We start from the raw sequence: 21,722 nt of genomic DNA on the forward strand, positions 1-21,722 counted from the left end.
AGAGGCTCTATAGCTAAAGCAAACAAAGCTGGTGATAAAGGACATCCCTGCCTACTAGATCTAGTTAAATTAAAAGATTGAGATATCTGTCCATTTGTTATTAGCTTAGCTTTAGGATTTCTATATAATGTATTAATCCAATTTATAACATTTTCACCAAAGCCAAATTTAATTAAAACCTTAAATAAACAATCCCATTCTAATCTGTCAAAAGCTTTTTCTACATCTAAAGCTACTATAACACTTAAATCTTTTTTCTTCACTAAATGGATTATACTTAATAACTTACTATATTTTCTGAAGTTTGTCTGTTTTTAACAAAACCCATCTAGTCTATATTTAACAATTCAGGAAGATACTCATTAATCCTATTTGTTAAAACTTTTGCTATAATTTTGTAATTGACATTCAATAAAGGTACAGGTCGATATGAAGCTGGTTTTAATGCATCTCCATCTTTTATTTGGGAATAACTGAAATTATCACCATGGAAAAAGTTTCTGGAAGACAATGTTGTTCAAAAGCTTGTTCTATTACTTTCACAAAAAATGGAATCAATAAGTCTTTAAATTCTTTATAAAATTCAACTGGGAACCCATCTTCTCCTGGAGATTTATAGTTTTGTAAACTATTAAGTGCATCATAAACCTCTTGTTCAGTTAAAGGACTATCTAAATCATCTTTATCTTCTTGAATTAAAGTTTCTAATAACAATTGTGACAAATATTCATCTATAGCCTCCTCATCATCTGATTCAGATGTATATAACTTTTCATAGGATTTCTTAAATACATTATTAATTCTTTGTGGCTTATATGTCATTTCATTATTATTCTGTTGTATTGCATTAATGTTCTAGAAGATTATTCCGCTTTTAGTTGCCAAGCTAAGACTAATTCATAATATTTATGCTTAGACCATTATATCATTTTCTCTGTTCTATATGTTAACATTGTATTATATTATAATTTTATATTAAGTAAACTTCTATATTTATCCTCAGAAGATGATTTTGAATTTCCTATTCCAATAATCTTATTTCCTTTTCCAATTTATCTATATCCCTCATATATTTTTTTTAAGTTTTGAAGAATAACATAATTTGTACTCTTAAATAAACTTTCAACGCATCCCAAATTATAAACATATCTTTTGTTGAATGTAAATTAGTATCACAAAACAGTTGTATATGTTATCTTATAAAAGAATTTAATCTCCACCTATAGACTGAGTGCTGTTATTCTAAAAATTCCAATTCAATCATCAGTGGAGAATGATCATATAATATTCTTTTTTATTATCAACATTCATAATTCTTGATTGATTGATTTTGAGCAGAGAGCAAAAAAAAAAGTCAATTCTAGAATATGTACCAAATCTACTAGAATAAAAAGAATAATCTCTTTTCTTGGGAGGCATCCTTCTCTATATATCAATTAAGTTAAAATCTTTCATTAAAAATAACAATACTTTGGCTGCCTTTGACTTAACTATAGTTCTCAATGATCTAGCCAGTATAGGTTCAAAACAAAAATTAAAATCACTACCTATTAAACGTTTTCATGTACATCGACTAAATTTAGAAAAGTATCTTGTATAAATTTTTGATGATCTGTATTAGGTGCAACAGATTTAATAAAGTCCATTCCTCAGAAAATATCTGACAATTTACCATTACGTATCTTCCTGCCAGATCTTTCATTACACTTTGAATTTTGACTGGTAAACTTTCCTTAATATAAAATTGGCATGTCTATAGCTTTAGAATTAAATGTAGAGTAAACTATCTGACCTACCCAATCTCCTTTCAATTTCAAATGTTCATTTTTGTTAAAAGAGTCTCTTGTAAAAAGGCAATATCTACTCCTAATTTCTTAATATAAGATAAAATCTTCTTTCTTTTTATGGGTCCGTTAATCCCATTAGCATAAAAACTCAACATCTTAACTGCTTTATTCATTGTTTTTATCTATACACCTTAAAAATACCTATCCAGGAAGAATTCCAATAAACTAATCTGGTCCCAAGTGTCATCGTCTGTAGTCCAAAACCATTATAAAAATTTTTTTATGCAAAACAAGAAAAAAATAAAACAACCCCCCCGCAAATGCCAGAGATACTAGCATTACCACCCTCCATTTTATGGGTTGTAGAGAAGCCACAAAAACACATATAGTCACCAGAAATCAACACAACCCCTGACCCCAGGGGAAAAACACTTTTAATTAAAACAAGAACACTTTACCTTCAGACATTCCAACAATTTTAAGATTATCCTTCGTTTCCTAATTATCAACTTTATCAAGCAATTTTTCATTCATAGGAACCAAGGTAGTAACTGAGAAAAACTTCATTAATATTTGACCTTTCTGCAATATGTTGTACTTCTTCACGATCATCTTGAATTTTTTCTTCCAATCTAAAATGATTTTCCAGTGCATCTGAAAGTTATCAATTTTGGACTCAATTTTATCCATTTCCTTGTTAACAGTTTTTTCCTTGTGTTTAAGTCCTTCTTCTTCTGTACTTGCCTCTTCTCCTTCACTTGCAGAATTATTGGAGCCCTTCTCCACGTTGAAATTATCTCCCTCTTGTTCAACAGTTGGGATGCTGGTATGGTGCTTTAAAAACTGTGGAGATTTTTTCTAGCTTTTTTCTTCTCCAGCATGCATGTGCGACTCCTCACGCATGTGCAGTATAGTTTTATTTTTCCTGACAGCGCCATCTTTGCAGAGAGCCGGAGCAATGGCTCCGGAGGATGGTCCCTCACCAGGGCTGTCTTCAGCAGCTCCAGATTGAACTTCAACGGCCTGCTTCGAGGACAAGGTAGGCCTGAATTCTCTCTCCTTTCTGTCTTTGCGTTTTTTTTTTGGTGTGGTCTTTAAAACTTTTTCTTTCTTTGGAGACATCTTTCTTAATGATAAGCACTTTAAAATAACTAGAGTAGTTTTCATAATTTTAATTTTCCTTAATATATACTGTTTTTAATAAATCCCTCGGGAGTCAGCAGGGTACATGGTGTTCCTTACAATATCACATGACCACCCCCCCCCCCACCCCCCGGCTTCCTTCCACCAACTGGAGCCCATGTTTCTGCAATAACATTAATATAGTGGGCCCCAGTTCCTGCACTCCTTTTAAGCTCACTGGGCCTCTGGTCTTATGCCTACTTAAAATTCATTGGAGCCCCAGTTCCTGTGTTATCTTTAACCTTATTGAATTTGCTAGAAATGTTATAATACCACAGTGTAACATCTGACAAAAAGTGAATTAAAAGTGCGTTAGTGGACAAAGTAACATCCAATAGTTGGAAAGTTTGTCAATATGGTAGCACCAAAGTCCTGTCAATGCCAAATCAATTGAGTTTTACTGTATTATTTGCATAAACTTTAATTTTGGGGCCAATTGTGCAATATTGTATTAAAAATATCATCCATATATTAGTATTACTACCAATTATCCATCTACAAAACTAATACGATCCACATAAATTGTTCAAGCACATTATTGCAATCAGATCTAAATGTGTAGTCATGATAATTTAATAAGGTGCAGATATACTTGCCATCAACAGAGGTGAGGATAACTCTGGAATGGTCATAGGCAATAACATTGGCATAGCGATTTTTTGGTTTATTTACTTCCATGTTGGAATTTTCCCATGTAAACTGCTGACCAGGATCAATCGACTAAAACAGAATAAAGAGGAATATTACTCTTGAAAAATAGGTTACAAAATTCTGAAGAATTCATAAGGTTGAAAACTAAAATTTAATTCAAAATATCTGAGCCTCATCTAAACTTAGACCTTTAGACATACATTCAGCATTGTAACAGGTCCTTTCACCCCACGAGTCTGTGCCAACCAAATACACCCAGCTGACTTACACCCTCGGTACGTTTTTGAATGGTGGGAGGAAACCACAGCACCTGGAGGAAACCCATACAGTCATGGAGAGAATGCACAAACTCCTTAAAGACAATGCAGGATTCAAACCCCAGTCCTGGTCGCTGGCACTGTAACAGCGTTGCGCTAACCGCTATGCTAACCGTGCCACACCATGAATTACCCAAGAGTTTTTGTCCTTTTGTCTTTGCAACTCATCCCTTTTCAAATATGCAAACAAGTAAAAGTGACTTTTGAAATACGATTGCAGGTTTAACCTCTTTAATCCAACGAAGTTGGGACCTGGTCATTGATGGACCACAGAAAATGCTAGAAAACATAAATTGACCCCTAAAGGAACCCCCTATGTAAACATATTAAAGGTAGAACAATGCTTAAAACAGGAAATAATACCGAGGGGCGGCTCAGTTAGAGTTGCAGTTAGCAAAACGCTGTTACAGTGCCAGTGATCAGGACTGGGGTTGGGTTTGAGTCCCATGCTGTCTGTAAGAAGTTTGTACTTACAGCAGCAGATTCAAATCTCGACCACAGGAGTTGTCGGATAAGAAAAGTACAACCTGTACTATAGGCAGGAAAATTGTGCATCTCATAAAACAAATTTAACAGCGCAAAATATTCTAATGTACATGATAACCACGCTCAAGCCCTGTGTCTACTGTCAATTCTTGCTCCTTTTGCAGTTTGTATAAGCACTATAAATTTGTGGTAATTACATTATTTTTGCATTGTACATTGATTTATATCAGTCTTCCATGCGCAGAGACCTCCATTTGCAAATTACCCATGCACAGAGAGTCCTGTTATACGTTTCCCTGAAGTGCAAATTATGCACAAAGATGAAATGCAGTAAATGGATTTCAAATTAAATTCTAATATTCACTAAAACTATTGCATGTTGAATAGAATTTCTGACCCAATATGTAAAACATAAAAATTTGTAGACACTGTGGTTGAAGTTGTTACGAGTCCAGAGGACCCCAAAACCCAGCAGCAATAGATATTCACCAAGACAAATGGTTACTTAAATAAAGTGTTGCTTTTGATTTTCTTTAAACATAAAAACAGGATCAAATTTTCTTATTACTATTAACTTAACTCCCTTCTAATTCTAAGCGCAAGTGTATGTAATGTGTATATGTTCAGGAAAGTTCTTTGCTCCAAGTTTACCAGTAAGAAACTTTCCCCATCAGGGTTTTCCAAATGATAACCTCTTCTTCCAGTCACCACAGAGTTCCTCTTGTTTTCCTTATTTCAGGAGAAACACTCTAGCCAGTCATTTCCTCTTGTAAGGACGACAAGGGTTTTCAACAGGCTGAACTCAGAACTCACAACCCATCTTAAAATTGGGGTTTTCAACAAGCCTGCAGCTTGCCATATTGCAGCCTCCCAAAAGCTCCTGCAGACCTCTCTCTCTCAAAGAGAAATCCTGTTTGGTCCTTTCTCTTTCTCTGCTTGCAAAACCACATGACCCCTCTTAGAACAGGAAACTGCAACCAGACAGATTGCTGGCATTGAAATCAGTTTGTGAGCCTAGATATTCATTGCTTTAAAGGCAATAGTTCATTTGCACCTGATTTTTGAAATTCCTTCCAAAACAGTTCCATTGTCTTTTGCAATGTTGGTGCCTCAAGGTCTCATGTTCAGCAAAGCTCTTGCATTTTAAATGAGATGTGTTTTGTGAAGTGTTATTCTATTTGTGAAGTGACCTACACACTAAACTCCACAATCTTTTAAAGACATATCTATATATACTATACCTCTTAACAAAGTCAAAATACAATACTAAAGAAACTCAGCTGGTCAATCAATGTCCTTTGTAAAGGTAAAAATACATAACTGATGTTTCGGGCTTGAACCCTTCATCAAGGTATGGAAAAATGTTGGTAGATGTCCAAACAAAAGAGGTGTGGTCGCAAAGAATCGAGGTAATAGGTGGCAAAGGGAGGGAGGGGACAGCAACGATTAAGGGGAGGGGGATTGGCTAAGTGAACAGAAGGGGGGAGAGAGGTAGGAGAACCTAAAAAGGTAAGGGGGGGGGAGAGGAAAGAGCAGGTAACGTTTTTTCTTGTTTCTGCTAACCTGCTCTCCTCACCCCTCCCCTCTTCTAGTTTATTTCCTGTCTTCTCATTCTGTCATGAAAGTTAGTGTGTGTGAGTTCTACTTCCTTGTCCTAAACCAACATAATGACCACATCTTTGTTCCTTTCTCAGTTCTGAGACATCTCTGCTCTTGTATGGGAGCTCTGTATATCAGAAAATGAAAAAATACGTCATAACTCCACCTGCCATTTCCAAGCACTCGTTTATATCCTGTTATGTGGAACTTGGAGACACAAAATTTGTTTGCCTAATTCCAAGAACAATCGGACAGTTTTTTCTTTATTCAATCAGCTCTTACTAAAACTTTCTATTGTTATCCTTGCAAAATCAATAAAAAGAGCACTACTGCAGACAGTCTGAATTACTTTTTCTGTTGGTTACCAGCCACCATTTCAAATTCTCATCCAGTGTTCAAATGCCATGCAGGCCTTTTCTCTAGTTTCTGCAACCATATCCAGTAAATTGGTCTTTCTCCAAAATTGATACATCCCATATTCTCTGTGCCATACCCAAGCCAACTATTTTTTAAAAGCCAAAAAGCCTGAAGAAAAGTTCGTACATGGTGGGGGGTGGTCACATGATGCAGAGGAGAGAGTAGAAGGAACAAGAGTTCCAGGAAAAGCAAAAGTGAATAAATATGGCCAGGAAAACTTCGAAAGTAACAAAAAAGGTAATAGGTAAGAAAGAAATGGGGAGGAAAGAAAAAAAACCCACCCCAAAAGAATCAACAGCCCCATGTCCTGTGACATGAGCGGCAACCTCATGGTGAAGAAGATGGTGGGGCCTGTTCAAGGCCCCCAAAGAAAGAAGACATGGGGGTAGAGTTTCGGCCCACCTCACGGGTGCACAACTCACCAGGACTGGTGAGGGATGTCTGCGAGGGTGGCAGTGAGGGGACCCACTTGCTGGCAGGTCTGGAAAAAAATACAGGTAGTGCCACAGTAGACACTGCATGCAATGCGAGGCGAGTCCCATGAGTGGCAGGAGCGGCATGCCAGTAGTAGTGCCCATGCCGAGAAGACCGGAGGGAGCTGCGAGCAATCTCGACCCACGTCAACAGGCCAAGGGAAGAGCACGGGCAATGCCATGGGTGCGACGCTGTCTGCAGCGTGGGGTGAACCTTACAAGTGGCAGGAGTCCCGCACCGGTGGTGCAGGTAATCTCAGCCATGCATCAGAGACGTCAGGGAGCGGCATGGATGGTGCCACAGGAGCAACGCTGCCTGCACCGCAGGATGAGTACTGCGGGCGGTGGGTGTGGCACACTGGCAGTATGGGTGAACCAGACCCCGTGACGGAGGCATCGGGTGCAGCATGGATGCCGAGGAGGTCGACTGGTACGGCAGTCTGATGTCTCGGGCAGGGAGGAGGAAGAGGACAGGTTGAGAGGCGAGCCCTCTGTAAGAGACTTGATGAAGGTTGTGGTAGATGCCTCAGAGAATAGAATAAAAATAATATTAAAAGAATTGTCAGTGGCGATGGGAGAGATTAGGAGATTGGGGATTTGTCTAGGAAGATTGCTGAGGTGGAGGAGAGGGTCGAGAAGGTGGAGGATAGAGTAGGGAGTGTAGAAAATGACAGGGATGCCTGGGTAAAAGATAGAGAAAGGACGTGGGAAAATTGGACATACTGGAAAATTTTAGTTGGAGAAATAATGTAAAGATCGTAGTGATGAAGGAGGGAATTGAAGGGAGGAAACTGGTGGTGTTTTTCAGGGAATAGATCCCTAGGGTATTGGTGCAAGAAAGAGTGGAGGGGTGGAATTTTCAAATAGAAAGGGTCCACTAATCCCTCCTCCCATGGCTGGGTCCAGATCAGAGACTTCGCTCTGTCCTGATCAGGTTCCTGAAGTATCAGGCAGGATAGGAGCAGATTCTTCACGTGGCGGCAGTGGGCGTGAGGGAGAGAGGAGGCCCGGCAGAGTCTGAAGGTGGGGGGGGGTAAAGTCCTTTTTTTAATCCAGACATCAGTAAAGTGCTACTAAAAAGACACAAAGAATTCGACCCAGTCAAGAAGCTTCGGAAGCAAAAGGGAATTTTACACTGCTCCATCCGGTAACTCTGAAAGTGATGTTGTCTGGTGGTGGGAGTGGTGAGGGAAAAAAGTTTTTTTACAGAGGCCAAGGAGGCAATGAGGTATATAAACACCTCAATTGTTGCCCAGGATTATCCCTAACGGAGGTCACAGGGGAGAAAGTCAATATTATTATTTTTAAAAAAATTCTTGTCTTCGTTTATCTAGAGTTTATTTTGAACATGGTTGGTTGGGTCAAAGAGTCATGAAATGTAGACTGGGTGAAAAACAAATGTTTGGACAAAGGTAGGGGGAAAGAACTGAAGGGAGAAGCTCTGGGACAATGGATGAAAAAAATCAAATTTCTAAATGTCAATGGCTTAAATGGGTAGGTGAAGAGGAAGTGGATGTGGATTTTTTTTTAACAAGAGACCCATCTTACACATCCAGAACATCAAAAATTAAAAATGGGTTCGTTGGAATACGTGATAGCATCCTCCTTTAATTCCAAGGCTAGGGAAGCAGCTATTTTAATAGGAAAAAATGTTCCAGTGAAGTTGGAAGACACATTCATCGATTCAGCAGAAAGATTTGTAATGGTAAATTGTCAAGTGAACTTGGAATCCTGGACACTAATGAATATATACTCTCCCAATTTCGTTGATGAAAAATTTGTACAAAATGTTTTTTTTAAATTTGGAAGAAGGGTTTGAAAACATCTTGATTGGAGAGGATTTCATTTTTTACCTGGACCTAGTCTTGGTTAGCATCCAAGAGAGAGGGACTATTCCTTCTTCTCAAAACAACATTACTCCTACACTAGAATTAATTTGTTTTTAGTTTTGTCCCAGTTAGAAGGTAAGATTGTGGAAATTGAATTCACAATGAGACTGTTATCAGATCATTCACCCTTGACCCTAACTATTGTTATGTCGGATAAATAACCACGAAGTATAGGTGGTGCCTTAACCCATTGCTATTGAGAAAACCGGAATTCTGTTGTTATATCAGAGCTCAGAAAGAAATGTTCTGTGAGATGAACTGTACCTCAACTGCTAGCAAATTTGTGATATGGGATACACTAAAAGTTAACTAGAGAGGTCAGATAATTGGATACACCAAAGGAATTAAGAAAGAATATACGAGGGAGGTTAATGAATTGGAATAAGAGATAACCCAATTGGAAAAGGACTATTAAAAGTTGGGCTCAGAGGAAAAGTATAGAATATTAACAAACAAAAAGCTCCAGTACAACACAATGCAAATGTATAAAATAGAAAAAGCAATATTGAGAGCTAAACAAAGGTACTATGTATGAGCTGGGGGATAGAGCCCATGAAGTCCTGACTTGGCAATTGAGGGTGGAAGAAACCTCGAGAATAACTAATGTAATTCAAAATGAGACAAGCAGGATTTCATACAAGCCAAAGGAAATTAATGAAACATTGAGAAAGTTTTATACGAAACTGTATAAATCTAAATCAATGGGTGACTTCTAAAAAATGAATGAATTCCTGTCTATACTCAAACTGCTAAACTTGCACCCATGGGAATGGGAAGGATTAGATATTCCTTTTTCTGCGGGAGAAATAGAAAAAAGCACTGAACTCACTACAAGCTAATAAATCTCCAGGGGAGGATGGGTTCCCTCCTGAATTTTATAGAGTTTTGATGGTGGTGGTGGCTGAGACCCATACTCTCTCAGAGTCTTTCTCAATGACAATAATTACGTTAACTCCAAAAAAGGACAGGGATCCACTGAAGCCGTCTTCTTATAGGTCTATCTCACTTCTGAATACGGACTACAAGATAATAACTGAAGTTTCTTGGCAAATAGATTGGCTCAATATTTGGCAAAGTTAACAAGCCCTGATTAGGCAGGGTTTGTCAAGAAAATTTGGCAGACAATATAAGTAGATTACTTAATATAATACATCTGGTGCAGTCAAGGGAGGACTTAACCGTAGCCATGATTCTGGATGGAGACAAGGGCTTTGAAAGGCTGAAATGGGATTTCTTGATTAAAGTGCTGGAAAGGTACGGATTGGGGCAGTCATTCATAAATTGTGTCAAGGCACTGTATCATGATCCCAAGGCCAAAATTGTTACCAACAGGTAAACATCTGCAGACTTCCCACTAACTAGGTCCAGTAGACAAGGTTGTCCGCTAACCCTGGCTCTATTCATATTGACTACTGAATCGCTGGCAAAAGTCAACTGCCGGAACCCAAATATTAAGGGACTTAGAGTGGGCAAGGAAGAACGCAAAATAAATTTATTTGCTGATGATGTGTTGATATACTTAAGGCAACCAGTGGGGTAATTGGCCAAGTTGCAAACCACACTGGAAGGTTATGGTAAAATCTTGGGATACAAAATCAATTACAGTAAGAGAAAATAATGTCACTAACAAAAGGACACTATATAAAGAACATCAGTGGGAAAATAAGTTCAAGTTGCCACAAAAAAGGATTAAGTATCTGGGAATAAGGGTTGATAATAATGAACAGAATATATATAAAATGAATTATCTCCCTCTGTTTGGAAAGATTGAGGAGGACCTGCACAGGTGGATGAACCTGCCCATAATGTTGACAGGCAGAGTTATCCATATTAAAATAAACATGATGCCAAGGCTGCAATACCTCTTTCAATCTTTGCCAATGCCACTTCCCCATAGTTTTTTTTAAAAAACACTCAAGTTTCTTTAGAGGGGCAAATAAGCTAGAGTCTCCATGGAGAAATTAACTTGGGACTATAGTCTGGGGGAAATGAGGCTCCCAGACATTATTGGGCAGCCTAATCGAAGTTTATCACCTCACTCTTCAAGGGAGATGGTATACCCTCCTGGGCCTTTCATAAATTGAGGCAAAAATGGGAGTCAGACTTAGGAACAACAATTCATGCATGGTGGTGGTTTGACTTATATCAGGACAGCATGACTGCACTGATTAATGAGGGATATAGGGTGGTGTCGTACAATTTCCCGCACCAGCTGTATCTAATACTGCAAAAATTACACTAGGTAAAATGAGATATCTCAGAATTGTGTTTTAGATGTGACGCAGATTCAACCTAGCTATGCCTCAAGGTGAGACCCTTTTGGGTAGACCTAGGGGATATTTTGGGAAAAATCACAAGGGTGGACTTTCCGCAGGACCCAGAGGTGTTCCTGATGGGGAATATCATGGACATGAGATTGAGATGGTCCAAATATCAAATTCAGTTTGTAAAGGTTGCCCTGGCTGTGGGCAGGAAATATATAGCGGTTACCTGGAAGTCTGACTCCCAGCTGAGCACCACACATTGAAGCATGGAGATCCAGAGCTGTGTTCCCCTGGAGAAAATCATCTACACTCTGAAGAGGAGGAATGGCACATACTTTGAAGTGTGGCAACTGTATTTGCAGTAGATTAGAATGCAGGTATGAGTTCAACAATCCCTCCTCACCTCCCCCCCACCCCCGCCACTTTCTTTATTTAAATGGAGCAATGGATGGTAAGTTCACAGCAGTCCCGGAATGCCAAGATTGAAGAAATGGCTCTGAGACCCAGTCGACATGCCCCAAGTTTTTTTCTGTGTACTTTAAGTTGCTAAAAAGCAAATGTATTTCAAACACAGTTTATGGACTATCATGAAACTTTTAAAAGTTTAAGAACATTTTTATAAAGGATTCCATACAACTGCTCAAGTTCTAGAAAGTGTTACCATCTCAAAAGGTAATACAATACATTTCCCCATATCTGAAACACTTGGGACCAGACATTATTCAGTTTTTGGGTTTTTTTTTTCCGGTTATCAGAACAAAACCGAAATAACCCAAAAACAGCACAGTAGCATTAGCCATCGCCGGTCCCCAACACCTCCCCACCACCGCCTGTCCAGAATATCCACCCCGCTCCTGCCCAGAAGCCCGAGTTCTCCGCCTCTGCCGGAGAGCCTGAGGTCCCTGCTCCTGCCGGTGAGCCTGAGGTTCCCACTCCTGCCGGTGAGCCTGAGGTCCTTGCTCCTGCCTGGGAAGCTGTTCTCCTTGATGACGACGGGACAAATAATTTCCAACCGTTTGCAGCTGAGAGACAGTGGCACTCAGTTTGTAAGCGAAGTACAGCGGAAGGTAAAGAAAAAATGGAAAGAGAGCGTGGAGGGAGTTACCTGAAATGAGGACAATATCAGCATTGATGCCCTTTGGTTTATGGGCTGACTCTTGCACCTAATTTTTCCCCATGCGCTGCCTGACCTGCCGACTTCCTCCAGTTGCTCACTGATGGCTTGAGATTCCAGCCTGCTTCTCTGAGCTGACATCCAGCCATTCAGCATGTCTTCCCAGCTGGTTCTGAGCTCTGTTGTTACCAAACTGGTCCCAATAGCGTGTCAGAGCACCACATGGGCAAATTGAGTAATAAATTATTTTCAACTTGGGAGGTCATGTTAGCGCTGCAAAAATATTTGGGTTTTGGATCTTTTTGGTATTCAGAACTTCAGATATGGGGAAACGTGCTGTGGGTATTGAATATTGCAGCTCTAACCCTCATTTCACTCTTCTAATCCTGCATTATTTAATTCAGATTGCATGAAATAATCAATAAGGTAAGGAAAAAAAACACGGAGTTAACATTTACTGGAATTTCTGACAAAGGGTCTGGGATCTGATATGGATGCAGTCTGGATCTCTGAACACTTCCTACATTTTCTGTTTTCTTTCCGATTTCCCACATCTGCAGTTATTTTGATTTTGAATTGAACAAATTCTGTTAGTGCCAATAATTTAATCTAATTTGCTCCATTTAATAAATTCCACATTGCTCTGCTGCTGTATTTTATTTCAGTGAAATGTGGGATGCTGTATGTATTGCCATTGTTGCGCAAGCCAAAATCCTTCAAAAATAAATAGTTAACATTGGAAAAATAAGATCAGGTTACAAATGTGATTTGTACATTAGATCCCTTGGATGTGAAATTTTAATTTTGCCTGACACATGAAAATCTAAAATAAATGTACCTGACTTGGGAATGTGGCTGCAAAGAAATAAACCTTAATTGATAAACGATAATTGCCAGTAGTTTGATGGACAGAATGGAAGTTTTGTTGGTAAAGAAAGATTGAGTGGATGAATTGTAGATATTATGTTAGGTTTAACCCACCTCGTACTCCTGTGAGAACTTCAAGTTATCATTGGTCTTCAGTCTTTCAATGTTGTCAGCAAGATCAGTGACAGGAATTGCTGGATGATCTCTCATGCCTAGCCAAATAAGAGCCAGAATGTTAGTAAAACAGCCTGACATTTTAAAAACAAATTAAATCAAATGGAGTAAGTATTAAAGCATGAATGTATTATGCGTGACTTTATCAAAAATACTGGAGTTACAATAACACATGCGCCAAAGTTTGTGGATCTTTTTTAAACAAGTGAAACTGCATGGTTGAAAATGTTCTCTAACGAACATGCTCAGATGCAACAGTCACTGATCACATGGCACAAAATTTCTAAGCAGCCCATATGTGATTGCGGACAGAAAAGTGATGATAAAGGCTGATTTGAATGAGAAAGACAACAAAGGCTGTTAAAATGCAGCAACCCCTTTTTTTCACCTACACAGGTTAAGTTTATAATCAAATCTACAGTGAATTTGTGTTTTGAGAGGGAGAGCAGATAATCATGTGTATTCAAAAGATTTTTTTTTCTCCCTAAAAAAAAATCAATGGTTGCTTGGAACTTGATGTTCTACTCAACAATTGTCTCCTACATCATACCATTTATTATAAAGATCATTTCAATTTGACTTTCAATGGTACCAATTTGATTTTTATCAGTTTTTGGGAAGCAGGGGAAAGGGACTGCTCAAAACATATTTAAGACTTCTCACTACAAGATTAGATATAAATGTGAAAATATAGGTTTTAGCATATTCTTGATATGTTTAAATTATTCACGTAACTAGCTTTTCAATAAAAAGGCTGTTTCCTAATAATTTATCGTTCACACATTATCCCTGAAATCAAAATGGCCTGGATTTAGAGTCCACCTTTTGATGGCTGCGTAAATACATGCACAATTTTTATGCAAATATCAAAGTCTTTGAGTCGATATTACTTTTCAACTTTCTCTGGAAAAAATATTTATATTTACTCAATACAATTTCCGACTGCTTGTGAAACAGATAATTATTGATGTGGCCATTACTTTGTAATGAAACATTACAAAGGGAAAAACCATTGCATATAATGTTTCCACTGTGCTAGTTAGTAGCATGTCAAAGGCTCTCAGACAGGATTTTTATAGCTTTTCTTTGAGTCCTCTATAGAGATGGAAAATAGGAGCTGCTTTAATGGAAACATAGTTCTGAGGTTGGTGTTAAAAACTATCATCCAGAAACTTCGTTCCAAAACAGAATCCCAGATTTATTTACAAATCATAAAAATAGGGAGACCAAATTTGTGCATTGATCATTTACAGTACCAATACACTGCCTAGAACATGTAAAAAAATTAAAAATTATATTTTTCATATTCTGGTTTTTTGTCATATGCTATTATATACAAGTAGTTGTGCAATTATATACCTGAAAATTACATAACATGGCACAAATTTGTTTTAAATTTTGAGAATTTTACGTATGAGAGGGAAAAGTTAGGTAACCATCTAGCTGAAGATATATGAAAACTAAAATAGACATAATTATTTGGAACAAAAAGGTCAGGGACTGTCCATTTTGTAAACTTTGGCAAGCAATTGAAACAAAAAAAAATGAGAGGATTGAATGACTTTGAAATAAATGACAAAGTTGCAACATTAATCACAAATGATTCATGGTGGTAGAATATTATCTCTTCACCAATATTCTATCACGTGGAGCATGTACACTACCACCCCAGACATGTCTTTAATTTTAACACTAACAGTGATTCTCTCAGTCCCAAATTCATTACATCTGTTGCTGAACCTGCATATTTAAAAATATTCTAAATTAAAGAATATGACTGATACAATGATACTAAACTGTCAGTTGAGCTTTTACATTCACTGGAAGAATAGATATACACGAATTACCTTGAATATCACAATTCAAAATGTAAATTGCCACTTAGGACCATAAGACAGAGGAGCAGAAATAGGCTATTCAGCCCATCGAGTCAGCCCTGCTATTTAATCATGAGCTGATCCACTTTCCCACACTGCCCCTGTGCCTGGCCTTCTCCCCATAACCTTTGATGCCTTAGCTAGTCAAGAACCTATTAATCTCTGCCTTAAATACACCCAATGATTTGGTATCCACAATTGCCTGTGGCAACAAATTCCACAGATTTATCACCCTCTGGCTAAAGAAATTCTTCTGCACCTGTTCTTGGTGCATGTCCTACCTTGAAACTGTGCCCTCTTGCTCTGGACTCTGTCACCATGGGAAACAATCTTTCATCATCTACTCTGTTCATGCCTTTAAACATTCGAAATTCAAAATGTTTCAGTGAGATTCCTGCACCCATAATTCTCCCAAGTTCCATTAAGTAAAGCCAAAGAGCTGTATAATGTTTCTCATATGATAATCCTGTCATTCCTGGAATCATGCTTGTGAACCTCCTCTGAACCCTATCCAATGTCAATATATCCTTTCTTAAATGAGGAGCGCAAAACTGCTCACAATGCTTCAAGTGAGGTCTCACCTTATAAAGCCTCAACATCACATCCCTGCTCTTATAGTTTATTCTTCTTGAAATGAATGCCAGCATTGCATTTGCCTTCTCCACCGATGCAACATGTAAGTTTACCTTCAGACTATCCTGCACAAGCACTCCCAGGTCTCTGCATCATCAGTGTATTTTCAATTTTCTCCCCATTTAGAAAATAGTCGGCCTGTTTTTTTCTACCAAAGAGCATGACCGTATTTTATTTGTTACTTCACTGCTCATTATCCTCATCTGTCAAAGCCCTGTTTCCTCTAACACTACCTATTCCTCCATATTCCTTGCATCATCTGCAAAATTGGACGCCAAGCCATAATATACAACAGATAAAGAAACATCCCCAACACTGTCCCCTGAGGAACACCACTAGCAACTGGTAGCCAGCCAGAATATGATTACTGTATTCCGACTCTGCTTCCTGCCAATCAGCCAATGCTCTACCAACGGTAGTATGTTTCCTATTATACCATGTACTCTTATCTCGTTAAGTAGCCTCATGTGCGGCATCTTGTCAAAGGCCTTCTGAAAATCCACATACACTTGTTGAAAAATGTATTGACAAATTTATTTTTTCAATTAGGAATATACAATTTTGCACATAAAGAATGTAAAAAGCTCAACGGACAGTTTTCTCATTTTCTTACAGCTGTTTTCTTTAACTTAGGGTATGTGCAAAATGGGACAGTTGAAAAGTATGTCCACTTTTACATTTTTAGAAAAAATCCTGTTTACAATTTTGTTTTAAATTTGTTTTAAGAATTAGTTTTCCCAGGCAAAAATATTTTATAATTTGTATTTCTTTTCTGGGTCATGGACATGCAGTACTTGTTTGAAAATAATAAATGAAGGTGTAGGAAAGGGTAAAAAAAAACCCAGGAATTTGTTTTGTAATAGTTAAGATGCCAATGCCATTTGGCCCCCATGAAATGAGCTTCTCATTGAGAGATGTACAGTGCAGAATCCCAACAAAGCTTGAGATGTGACAATTGGCTAGCTCACCAAAATATTTCTCAAAACATTTTTGGCAAGGTTAGTTTACAAAATATTTGCATTTTCAAAAATAGGATATAAATATATAAATTTAACTGAGGCTGTGTAGATAACAAAGGGGATACTGCTCAATTAGTCATTCTGAAGTTGAGATTAGTTTTTTTTGAGCAAAAATAACTTTCATGGCACAGCAAGAGGATATATGTACAGAAAAAATGCAGAAGAGACACAGGACAATTAAACTAACTTGAATTGTTTGGGCAACTGGGGACACTTGGACCTGTAGGAAGAAAATGGTGTAGAAATTTTCTTTTATATGGGAAAAAAATTATGTCGAAACTTTGTTTTATAAGGGGAGAAAACGTACAAGTTTTAACCAGAGGAAGAGAGATCAGGTTCAATGTTAAGTCAGTAAAAAAACCATATTCTCCGGGGGTTCAAATACCACCTCAGTATTTTCTCCAGAGTATAGCTCTCATTCTGACATCAATACTGAGAATTCAATGCAAGTCTTTCAAAATAGTGAATGAGCTGTTTAGTTTTTTTAGTTGACGGAATTAATTCTGCCTCATTCAAGTAATGGGCAAAAAAAATTAAATTCGCTCGTAATTACCTTTTGTTCCCTTATGACTGAAAGTGTGTCTGTTGATGTTACTCAATTCCAATTACCTATTTGAACCCTTGAGAATATTAAGAGAACATCCACACAAAACGTAAAAGGGCAAACAAGAAATAAGCATAACACATATAGTTCTGCTTTCATATTATTACTTCACAGTCATGCAGAATGATCACATGGCATCTAGAAATCCATATAAGCACATTGCTCTATTGAGTGGACAATGCAAGGATATGGGGCTAGAAGAGGAACAAACACACAAATACCTTGGCATTTCGACTTAACATTTAAAAAAAATGTTTTATACTACCCTGTGTCAGTCATGACCAAACCATAGCATTGAAGAAAATTATTGATTGTCAATAATTATTTTTGTGGCCAAGTCTTAAAATATTATTTGAACCATTTGGCAGGTTGGTCAGTGAAATAGAATCCTTCACCTGGAGGGCACATTTTATGATAGTTTTATGCAAGTGATTTTGTCATTGATTTTGCACCACTTTAGTTGATCTATTTATCTGATACACTTGAGTTTTTTTGAGGTTACATTTCAAATTGGTAGTCATCTTGATCCTATTCTTCTAAATTTTTTCACACTTACTCTCTGTGATCAGAGAAAACCTCGAAGGACTCACTGGTCAAGCAGGATCCATGGAGAGAAATAGAAATTTCTCACTATTTTGGCATATGCAGTTCTTGTATTTTTTCAGTATATCCTGTGACTGTTTAGCACAGCTGTTGTGTTTTCCCTTTGAGTAACTCCTGAAGGATCGACTTACTTCCCTCGGTGTTTTCCATCTTTCTTTAGCTACCCAACTTTCCACTCCCTTCATATACCATGATGTCCTGACTATTCTTTTCTTTCCCATATCCATTGCTACCGATCAAGGATTTGAAACAATGATTTGTACACTGTTGTGATCATCTATCTTTAAGGTAAACGTTGTAAGGAAATTTGTTAATGTTAATCAAATGTTTAATTTATTAACTGTTCGCATGAGTGTAATAGAAGAGTTGAAAGCAATGAAACTAGATTTGTCAACATCCATGCCTTGAGGATAAAAAAAACTTCCTTGGCAAAATGCAGGCTTGCCTGTAAAAACAGCAGTAAACCTTAAGGGCTTGAGCAAGATAAGATAAGCTCCATGGAAAGAAGGTGAGATGAACCTGATATTTTAGAGAGGTGAGCTAGCTTTGCAATGTAATTGATAACTGTCTGTGAACATTTGGAAAACAGGGATTTTGCTTATAGTTTTAAACATAAAAATATGGGCTACAAGTACACGCATTAGACATCTCCTTCGTGATCGGTGCCAAGGACCCTCATTTTTTTTGTAGAGTTGCTGGTGGGAGAGAACACGAGGCTCCTTTTTTTATTTGTTTATTTGTATATTTATCTCTTTAATAGGATATAAAGGCTAGAGCTGGATGAGGTCCTCACCCAGGATGAGACATATAAGGCAATCGAACAACTGAAAAGTGGCAAAGCAGCAGGTATGGATGGAATCCCCCCCAGAGGTCTGGAAGGCTGGCCGCAAAACTCTGCATGTCAAACTGCATGAGTTTTTCAAGCTTTGTTGGGACCAAGGAAAACTGCCTCAGGACCTTCGTGATGACACCATCATCACCCTGTACAAAAACAAAGGCGAGAAATCAGACTGCTCAAACTACAGGGGAATCACGCTGCTCTCAATTGCAGGCAAAATCTTCGCTAGGATTCTCTTAAATAGAATAATAACTAGTGTCGCCGAGAATATTCTCCCAGAATCACAGTGCGGCTTTCGCGCAAACAGAGGAACTACTGACATGGTCTTTGCCCTCAGACAGCTCCAAGAAAAGTGCAGAGAACAAAACAAAGGACTCTACATCACCTTTGTTGACCTCACCAAAGCCTTCGACATCGTGAGCAGGAAAGGGCTTTGGCAAATACTAGAGCGCATCGGATGCCCCCCAAAGTTCCTCAACATGATTATCCAACTGCACGAAAACCAACAAGGTCGGGTCAGATACAGCAATAGCTCTCTGAACCCTTCTCCATTAACAATGTTGTGAAGTAAGGCTGTGTTCTCGCACCTACCCTCTTTTCAATCTTCTTCAGCATGATGCTGAACCAAGCCATGAAAGACCTCAACAATGAAGACGCTGTTTACATCCAGTACCGCACGGATGGCAGTCTCTTCAATCTGAGGCGCCTGCAAGCTCACACCAAGACACAAGAGAAACTTGTCCATGAACTACTCTTTGCAGACGATGCCGCTTTAATTGCCCATTCAGAGCCAGCTCTCCAGTGCATGACGTCCTGTTTAATGGAAACTGCCAAATGTTTGGCCTGGAAGTCAGCCTGAAGAAAATGGAGGTCCTCCATCAGCCAGCTCCCCACCATGACTACCAGCCCCCCCACATCTCCATCGGTCACACAAAACTCAAAACGGTCAACCAGTTTACCATCTCGGCTGCACCATTTCATCAGATGCAAGGATCGACAACGAGATAGACAACAGACTCGCCAAGGCAAAGAGCGCCTTTGGAAGACTACACAAAAGAGTCTGGAAAAACAACCAACTGAAAAACCTCACAAAGATAAGCGTATACAGAGCCGTTGTCATACCCACAATCCTGTTCGGCTCCGAATCATGGGTCCTCTACCGGCATCACCTAAGGCTCCTAGAACGCTTCCACCAGCGTTGTCTCTGCTCCATCCTCAACATTCATTGGAGCGATTTCATCCCTAACGTCAAAGTACTCGAGATGGCAGAGGTCGACAGCATCGAGTCCACGCTGCTGAAGATCCAGCTGCGCTGGGTGGGTCACGTCTCCAGAATGGAGGACCATAGCCTTCCCAAGATCATGTTATATGGCGAGCTCTCCACTGGCCACCGTGACAGAGGTGCACCAAAGAAAAGGTACAAGGACTGCCTAAAGAAATCTCTTGGTGCCTGCCACATTGACCACCGCCAGTGGGCTGATAGCACCTCAAACCGTGCATCTTGGCGCCTCACAGTTTGGCGGGCAGCAACCTCCTTTGAAGAAGACCGCAGAGCCCACCTCACTGACAAAAGGCAAAGGAGGAAAAACCCAACACCCAACCCCAACCAACCAATTTTCCCCTGCAACCGCTGCAACCGTGTCTGCCTGTCCCGCATCGGACTTGTCAGCCACAAACGAGCCTGCAGCTGACGTGGACATTTACCCCCTCCATAAATCTTCGTCCGCGAAGCGAAGCCAAAGAAAAGGATATAAACCAGTAGTTTTACTAATATTTTACTTGCTCTAATAAATAGATATAGAAAATTACAGCACAGCACAGCTTTGGGCCTCGATGTTATGCCAACCCATATATTATTAAAATAAAATACTAAACCCTCCTTACTCTGTAACCCTGTATTTTTCTTCTATCCATGTGCCTGTCTAAGAGTCTTAAATGTCCATAATGTTTCAGCTTCCACCACCATCCCTGGAAAGGCATTCCAGGCACCAATAATTCTATGTAAAAAAAAACTTACCCTTGATGTGTCCCCTAAACTTTCCTCTCTTCATTTTGTACATTATTTCTTCTGGTATTTGCTGATCCTGTCCTGCGAAACAGGTGCTGCCTGTCCACCCAATCTATGCCTCTCCTAATCTTGTAGACCTCTATTAAGTCTCCTCTCATCCTTCCATACTCCAAAGAGAAATGTCCCAGCTCTGCTAACCTTGCCTTTTAAGATTTATTTTCCAATCCAGGCAACATCCTGGTAAATCTCCTCTGCACCCTCTCCATAGCTTCCACATCCTTCCTATAATGAGGTGACCAGAAGTGAACAAAATACTCCAAGTGTAGTCTCATCAGAGATTTGTAGAATTGCAACATGGCCTTTTGACTCTTGAACTTAATCCCCCTATTAATGAATCCCAACATCTCATAGGCTTTCTTAACTATCCTATCAACCTGCTTAAGAGATATCTGGATTTGGACCACAGTGTCCCTCTGTTCATCCACACTCCAAAGTAACCAGTAAACCTGTACTCAGCCTTCTGGATTAGTCCTTCCAAAATGCATTGCCTCATACTTATCCAGATTGAACTCCATCTGCCATTTTTCTGCCCAACATCCTGTCTACATCATTTTGTAAGCCACTACAACCTTCAGCACCATCCACAACTCCTCAAACCTTCATATCTTCCATTTCTTCATCCAGGTCATTTATAAAAATCATGAAGAGCAGGAGTCCCAGCACAGATCTTTCCAAAACTCCATGATTCACTGAACTGCAGAGAATTTTCCTTCCATTACTACTCTCTGCTTTCTGCATGCAAGCCAATTTTTTAATCTACACAGCGAAGGATCCCATGCCTTATTAAAATCCACATAGACCATATCTACCACCCTACACTCATCAATTTCCTTTGTTATCTCCTCAACTCAATTAGACTC

At 38.9% G+C, this 21,722-nt stretch overlaps 1 protein-coding gene across 11 annotated transcripts in view; it reads right to left on the reverse strand.

The window, feature by feature from the left end:
* Positions 1–21,722, reverse strand: part of ptprfa (protein tyrosine phosphatase receptor type Fa) — a 411,563-nt gene that overhangs the window by 93,653 nt on the left and 296,188 nt on the right. For 8 of the 11 annotated variants that reach the window (XM_069938995.1, XM_069938994.1, XM_069938991.1 and 5 more), the window contains 3 exons: positions 16,937–16,969; positions 13,161–13,258; positions 3,566–3,689 (listed from right to left, as the gene is read on the reverse strand). In XM_069938995.1, coding sequence (XP_069795096.1) covers positions 3,566–3,689; positions 13,161–13,258; positions 16,937–16,969 — 255 coding nt within the window. The remainder of the gene's footprint in view (positions 1–3,565; positions 3,690–13,160; positions 13,259–16,936; positions 16,970–21,722) is intronic. The other 3 variants (XM_069938996.1, XM_069938993.1, XM_069938992.1) reach the window with 1 other exon arrangement.

This window comes from Narcine bancroftii, chromosome 5 (assembly GCF_036971445.1).
Source record: "Narcine bancroftii isolate sNarBan1 chromosome 5, sNarBan1.hap1, whole genome shotgun sequence".
NCBI classification, from domain to species: domain Eukaryota; kingdom Metazoa; phylum Chordata; class Chondrichthyes; order Torpediniformes; family Narcinidae; genus Narcine; species Narcine bancroftii.